This window comes from Brassica oleracea, chromosome C4 (assembly GCF_000695525.1).
Source record: "Brassica oleracea var. oleracea cultivar TO1000 chromosome C4, BOL, whole genome shotgun sequence".
NCBI classification, from domain to species: domain Eukaryota; kingdom Viridiplantae; phylum Streptophyta; class Magnoliopsida; order Brassicales; family Brassicaceae; genus Brassica; species Brassica oleracea.
In genome coordinates, this window is record NC_027751.1 from 38,212,180 (window position 1) to 38,220,351 (window position 8,172).

General features: G+C 32.0%; 1 protein-coding gene across 2 annotated transcripts; it reads right to left on the reverse strand.

Annotated features, from left to right (window-relative positions):
- Positions 1–1,605: 1,605 nt before the first annotated feature.
- On the reverse strand, positions 1,606–4,748 carry LOC106340212 (acyltransferase-like protein At3g26840, chloroplastic). Of its 2 annotated transcripts, none has more exons than XM_013779090.1 (13): positions 4,362–4,748; positions 4,236–4,287; positions 4,105–4,160; positions 3,868–4,026; positions 3,686–3,790; positions 3,508–3,611; positions 3,269–3,390; positions 3,055–3,163; positions 2,835–2,965; positions 2,374–2,743; positions 2,201–2,314; positions 2,031–2,116; positions 1,606–1,952 (listed from the first exon to the last, which is right to left on the reverse strand). In XM_013779090.1, the coding sequence occupies exons 1-13, from the start codon at positions 4,711–4,713 to the stop codon at positions 1,643–1,645; spliced, it is 2,070 nt and encodes a 689-aa protein (XP_013634544.1). In that variant the 5' UTR covers positions 4,714–4,748; the 3' UTR covers positions 1,606–1,642. The 2 variants fall into 2 exon arrangements, with proteins under 2 accessions (XP_013634544.1, XP_013634543.1); XM_013779089.1 differs by having other exon boundaries at positions 3,269–3,423.
- Between the last annotated feature and the right edge of the window lie 3,424 nt (positions 4,749–8,172).

Genomic DNA, 8,172 nt, shown 5'->3' on the forward strand with positions numbered 1-8,172 from the left:
ACCCTAAACCCTAAACCCTAAAATCTAAAATCTAAACCCTAAACCCTAAACTCTAAACCCTAAACCCTAAACCCTAAATCCTAAACCCCACCCTTTAACTCTAAACGCTAAGTTTGTGACTTTTGATAAAACACTAAGTTCTATTTTTGTGACTTTTGACCTTGAGTGCTAGTTTGGGAACATAAACTTGATTTAGTGCTATTTTTATATTTTTCTCTTATTTATTTGTTCCTAAAATATAAAATTGCAGCTACTTGTTGAAGCACAGGACAAACATCTTAGTGTAAGAATTTGATGTGTTGTTGTCGTTGATCTATATTCAGCTACTAAATCAGTATCAATCACCGTCCACTGATGCATAACAAAAGTCAACTTTATCTATTTCTGATTTCTCCCTGCACAAATAATAAGGGAAGCGAATATTTGTGCCGACTCTTTGACAAACAAATTAGATCATAAAATTTTTCTTTTCATGAAAATTAGACAGGATCTATAGATTTATTTTTCAAGACAATTTTTTATCAATCAAACAGAATATATTATTGGTAAAAATATAATTAGTTTTGATAATTATTATATTTCTGAAGTGTCTTTCATATAGAAAATTATAAACCAAGAAAAACATGTAAATATATTTTTTAAATATAAATTTTATATAATATCAAATAAAATCAATATAAAAATAAAATAAGGAGTTAATTGGATAAATGATTAATGGTTAATCTATTTTTCAGTTAACTTTTCTCTTCTTTACAATATTGAATTAGATGTTTCGTCGGCACACGTAATCATCTCGAAGTTATTTATTATTAATACATATATTATTAAGAAATGGATTCAAATAACTTCAGAATATGTTTTTGCTTCCAAATCAACCTACAAGAATCACAGTGACCAATCTATCACTCAAGGGGTAAATGATAGTTATATCTTTTTTTTTACAGATATATAAAAATAAGTAAATATTTAAATGAACAAAACTTCAGTTATTTTGTTTATGCTATGTTAATTCCAACACCATTATGATAAATTATTGTTTATACTCTCAAAAATTAAACCGAACATCAAATTATTTATATATTCAGAATATATAATTGTTATTGCGTTCAATTTTAGAAAACTTTTATGTATTATAAATAATTTGTAATCTCTTTATACATTACATTCACTATTAATAAATCAATCTAATAAATAAATATTTGAAATCACTGCATATTTTCTTTTGATTTAAAAAAAAAAAAACCATTTCTTACTTCAACCAAATAGATGTTTACTTGCTTGTCGTCGCATGCAATTAGTTTAGGAAATAGTTTATCTAACTCCATTTCAACAAAAAATTCTGCCTTTTCTATTCGTGTTAGATCAAGACATGGCGTGTGGGCTAAAATAGGTTCTCCAAGATCAGAAGTAATATGGTTAATATCTAAGGATGAGTAATATTTATGGCGGATATTTCTGAGGTTTACCAGAAGCAATATGATGGCTAAGCATGAGAAACACTCTTACTTGAATCAAAGAAGTCGTAGTGATACTCATTGTAAAGTACCAAACTAAAGCTTTCGTTTAAAAGAACACTTATCTCCCATTAATATTAGTATATAGTAGATATCGATGTTGTTCGAAAATTTAACACATATTAAGTTTAATGATTAGGGAGATCAAAGGTTGGGACTTCAGAAGAGAAACCACGTGAGAGGTAATAAAGCAACCTCGGCAGTATGTTTCTGTAAGGATCAGTTTTTCTTTTGGTCTTCAAATAGGTGATACATCTTTCTACTTCAGACTTGACCTCCAAGTAAACCTCATGAGCTTTCTCTTTATCATGTAGCTCCTTCTCTCTACCTTTTGTTTCTATCGGTTTCCCAAAATATACGTAATACCGTCCCGGAATCTTTGGAATGAATCCAGGCATATGCAAATCTTGGTTCCTCACTTCTCCTTCTTCATCGTTCCTAATCATATTCCAGATGTTCACAATCAAATGTTATTTATATACAACCTTGAAAAGTGATCGAATATATAAAAAATACCTCAGCTTAATAGTGTCATGTGTTATCTCTTCTATGAGATTCTTCAAGAAAGGTATCTTCATTTGATCATTGTAATCCAAAACCATCTGAGATATATATATCATTCCATTGCTCAACAAAGTTACTGACTGAACACAAAAAACAAGAACGAACAAGAGAGTTGTTCTCACTTGACAGAGATCATCTTCTCCAACAGCACCAAAAGGAATGATTCTTGCTCCAAATTTAGATGCAATCCTCACAAACTCGGAATGTTCAGGCCAAAACAACTTGTATTCTTCACCCTGCAGAAAACTATATCATTAGCCTCTCCAAAAGCCAAACATGGAGAATCATTGGTTACCTTTCTGTGCAAGGCTTCACGGACACCTCCAGGATACAAAACCACATGAGCCTTTGAACGAAGCAGCTTGTAGAAGTTCATATTCGAGACAGGAACTGCGCCTATAATCCTAGCTGAGTCGAACATCTGCATGTCAGGGAGCTTTGAGCCTATCTTTTTGGTAAACATCACTGGATGTGCAAGGCCACGCAACAGAATGTTTCTCTCTTTGAGGAAATGAATCGCTGCTGGACGCAGTTCTAGACCAAACAACATGTGATTGCCAACATACAGAACCGGTCCTTCTGATGGTATTCCTTCAAGTGATCTTACTACTGTACCATTGTCTAGCGTTGAGAGAAATACTGGAGCAGTAGCAGCTGTTAGCAATCTGAGACAGAGAAACATAACACTTCAGTGTTTATTTACAGTAGCAAAGCAGATTATTATTATTATTAGAAGCAGATTATTGTATTACTTGCCTTTGTGATTGTTCAAACTCTTTGAGCTCATAAGGAGTAGGCAGAGTGTAATCTGAAATGTAATCAAGTATTTTCCCACGGCGATAGTAATAAGAAATTTTGATGATAGTTGCAAGATCTACGCCATCCTCCTAAACATATATTAAAGATCAATTGAGCCGTAGATTAGTAAACCAAACTTACAATCTTGATGAATCTATCGTTATAAGGAGCACCTTACCAAGAAGAGGAACTGTCCATTATTATAAAACTCACGGACTTCACATTTTGGCAATGCAAAACGGAGTCTTTCAATGTCTCCATTGTTGGGTAACCACTGGTCGCGTCCACTGCAATAGCCAAAAAGGTACAACTCAGGTGCCAGATAGTATATATAATTCTTTACAAAGAGTTTTGCTAATAGTGGAAACAGAGAAGTTTACAAGTTTATGAACCTCAGAAGTATTAGTGTTTGGGCTTTGACAGTGTACATGTGGGACTTAGCAGATGCTGAAGCAGACTTAAGCAGTTGAAGCTTCCATAGAAGTGTGTCCTTAGGAAAGATCCTAATCAGAGTCTGTAAATCATTTGTTCTCATGGGTTTATTATCCTAACAAGAGTACATTTAATAGTTAATCTGCAAGACAAAACAACATGCAATAGTGTCATTTGTTCTTCTAAAATGAAATCTTACAGGGAGATTAGCTGAGGCTTCAAAGAGGTCTCGTAAGAGCCCTCCACCCATCTGCGCGACAGTTTCATTCAGCATACTTTCGAGCATTGCTGAGAACGGATAACCTATATAATAAAACACAGTTAAGGCCTAATTTTCAAGCAAAACCTGGAAGATATACAAGGACTTGAAACTTCACCTTCTCTAAACCCAAAATTATCTTCTATCAAGCTTGGAACTTCGTCTGGCAGTGTTTCCAGTAGACTCGATAAAGGTTGCAACATGAAGTTGTTCACGCGTGTGACTACATCAATCAAAGAGTGTGTTAAAATGAGCACAAGACAAGAGAATCAAGAGAAAGAGCGACTAGTATCCTTTTACCTGGATTAGCAAGAATCAAGACAATATCAATGTCAGGGTTACTCGCTGCAACATCTAGAGCAAGACAAGCTCCAACAGATTCTCCGACTATATAGATGGGTCTGTTTGGGACACGGTAGTACTCTGACCTAACTGTTCTCTCAATGAGTTTCACAATGTCTGAAAATTTACATAAATAAAGATTAATAATCCATTAGATTATATAAAAGGATAATGAAACAACAGATAAGAAGGCACCTCGAGCAGGTGTACGATCCGTAGCTGGAAAGTGAAGGCACCATACGTCGAATATCCTGTATATATGATCAAAAAGGCAATAAGATTAGAAACAAGAATTGAGTGTGAAGTAAGGATCAAAGATTACTTACTCTCCAAGTCTCCTGTGCTGGCGAATGAGCCCTAATCCAGTTCCATCCATCCCTGTAGTTATTTTTATTTAAGAGTTTTGTTAACTTGAGGAACACGTTTTCGTTAAATGGAACAAAAGCACGAACCAGGTATGTAGAGGAGAAGAGGAGATCCTGGAGCGTGTGAACTACATTGTAATGGAGAGAACCACCGAGGCGGACCTCCATCTCCGCCCTCTGATGTGTAGAAATTTTCAGCTTCAGACAAAAAATCCCTCAAGCTCTTCCTCTCCTCTGGCCGCGCCGCCTCCGTGTTCGAATACGGATTCACCGTCGCAGTCACTTTCGCTCTATACCGACGGCGTCCAGCCGCGGCGACGGAGGTCAATCTTTGGGTTGACTTGAGGTGGGAAAAATGGAGATTGTGAGCTCTTCTGGAACCACCTGAGGAGAAGACGGGACAGATTTCATCTGTAATGCGAACTGTGGTAAGCGCCATCGACGAGAAAACTCGACTCCGACGGTTTTCTCGGTAGATGAATGTTTTGGTTGTTCCAACTCCATCTTCAAGCGATGGAACACGACAATCTCGTGCTCACGAGAAAACAGCAGATGCGTCTCCGCATTTCTTTCTTTCCACTCTTTTCTTCTTTCGTCTAGGTCGGTTAGGTATTGACATTTTGGTTCGAATTTGGTTTAGACTAATTGTAACGTATAGGTTTATCTTCCATCAGGTAGGGCAGACTTAACACTGTTACTGGTTCTATAGCAAAAAAAAAAAAAAAATTCACCCTTAAAATTTATATTTATATAATGTACTATAAAATATTTTTTAAAATTTAACCAATAATATTTCTTATACTTTGTGATGAAAACAAAACTAAATACATATCAAATATTTATGAGATTTTTTTATTTTTTTGTATTAAACTATAAATTTATTTAAAAAAAATTGATCCTTTAACTATTACTATACGAGGGACAGGTTTGAGCCTCGGACGGTTGCACCGTTTGTTCCCCTAATTAGCCGGTCCTAGATCAAAGGAGACTGGGTTCACAAAGGAGAGAGCCGATTTTGCCACTGCACCAGCCTCAGAATATGGAACATGCATGATGCCGCTAATCTCTGTCCTTGAGTCTTTAGCCCATAACATCCTAACCAGAACCTGTGAATCCAATAATACCACCACAGATTTGGCATTTGCCGCAGATGCATCCAACACTGCCTTATGAATAGCCAAAGCATCAGTTACTAGAGCCGAATCAACAAAGTTTCTTGACGTTTCAAAAATAAGGAGGGAAAAAACGAGATCGACCACTCAAGTTTCTTGAGCAGATTGCCTTTTTGGCATCCAAGATTGTTGTGCCTAAACATTCCGTTCCGATGTACGTCTACCTTCAAAGAAGAGCCAATTCCGCATTTTTCACAGCCTCCATATAAGGAACAGATCCACTGACGAAAGAGATGTGAATTGGGTCCCCGAATTAATGAGATGGGTAATAGAAGGTTTAGTCACCTGAGATAGTGAAAAGATAAGAGCCATCTCCAACATTTTTGCTACAGAAAAGGAAGACATGAAGATAGTCTTCAATTCCTCCACAACGCTTACACAGAAAAGACGGAACACTCCTATATTAGCAAGGTTAGAGTTAACCGGAATGGTTTTCCTAGCTACTCTGCACAAAAAAATCTTTAAGCTTGGGCAGTGCCAGTTTAACATTTCATAATGCCCTGAGCCAGTTCAAAGCCCTTATATATATATCAGTCAACATCATATAACAAAAATAAATAAAAATTGAACTTCCATAAAACAATCAAATTCACAAAATGTTTATAAAAAACAAAACAATAGAATCTATACTATTATTTACAAAGTGAACTTTCGCATTCGAGCTCTCACATTAAAACTTAGAGCGGTTCAAGTGGACAATTACCTTAATAATTTTTTTTTTATAATTTATTATATAACTAAAAAATAGTTTTATATTAATAACATTAGATTTATATGTTATATTAAATAATTTATTATGAAGTAATGTAATAAAATTTTAAAACTAAAAAAATATTTTTCAAAAATATAGTTCTTATATATATTGTGTAGTTATCTGGAAATAATAGTTTCTATTATAAATATTAAAAAAAATTAAGTAAAACAATTTATAATTAAATGTTAATCAAGTAAAAAAATTTGTATAAAGAAAATTTCTAAAATATTCCTAATATGTGAATGTATTGAAAATGTCAACACAATAACAAGCATATATATTTTGATGAAAACTTTATCATATATAAATAATTTGATGTTTGATTTAAATTTTTTTGAGAACATAACTAATAACTTATTTTGTTAGTTTTTAAATTAATAAGATATAAACTAATAAGTATTCGTAAGAAGATTATGTTCGTATGTGCAGATAAAACACCTAAATAAAAATATTTATTGCTGAAATATTGATCTTCTTGCCTAATCCCCTATATATTATTTGAGAAACATTACAACTTCTTTTTGTAGCCACATGTCATCACTAGGATGATTCTTAGAATCATTAGAGAAATATGTTGGTCCATCTAATTATATAATAAATTTTTTATTAAACTAACAATAAATTCATCATTAATGTACTTTATTATTTCCTTAAATAAAATTTACGGAATTGCCTAATGTGGCTAAAGTATATATGGCAATTAATGATTTTGAATAATAAAGATTTGATAAAAAAATAGTGTATCTTCTATCATATTTTTTTAATTTTAAAATATTAAATAAATTAAACAACCACAATAACCATATAATAAAAATTTCGATTTTTATGTATATGTTATATTTTGAATATTTACAAACGCCTATAAATTACTAAAACTGTTAAAAGTCCCACATTCAAATTTTATGATCCGTGGTTTAAAAATTTTGTTATGACAAAATACAAATGATTACAAAAATTATATAAGTAAAAAGTCTAATTTAATTAATTAATAAGATTAATATATATATCGTTTTAAATTAAACTATAAACCATATAAAATATAATATTTTAGTTTCAAAATTTACTTTGAACAATTTTTTTGATAAAAGTTTTGAACGATCATTGACAACTTATTTTTTTAAAAAAATTATAAATTACTAAAACTATTAATCCCACAATGAAAATTTTGTTATCAGTAATTTAAATTTTTTTTCTATAAAAGATATAAATGATCAAAAAAACTATATGAGTAGAAATCATCATTTAATAGACATTAATATTAAAAATATACTAAAATATATTATCTATGGTAGTATCATTTAAATTTAATTACATATCCTATCAAATAAAAAAAATATTTTTTGGAAGTAAAATTGATTTATATGTTCGCACCAATTTAATTATATATTTAATAGTTACTGAACTTTAATTATTTAATATATACTAATTATTTCATAATATGTAAAATATTTAATACATAGAATAATTTATATATATAATGTTGATCACGCGCAAGGCGCAGATCTTAACTTAGTTGACTATTATTAAGATTGGTGAACAGTGAACACAATAGAAAGGCAAATTCCAAATGACGCATAAGTCCTAACAATGTCAATATATCAGGGTTGGCTCTGAGATTTTAGGAGCTTTAGGCGACTTAATAAATAAATTGTTTTTATAAATCTGGATTTTTTTTTTATAAATTTGGTAGCTTATGTCTATGTAATTTTCTTTAAAAAAATTAGGAGCTCTAAGCGAATATTTTATCTGGCTTTGTCCAGAACCAGCCAAAATACATGATACCACTCTTATCACAATTTTTTAGTTTTGTAGAAATTTGAAAAATAATAAAATAGTCACATTACTCACGTACTTGTGAATATGAAAACAATGATCAAAGAAATGAATCCAACTAAAATTCTAGCAATAGCAAAAGAAAAAACTGGAAATTGGAGGCACGACGGAAGAGAAAGAGGCACTATTGGTTTCACAT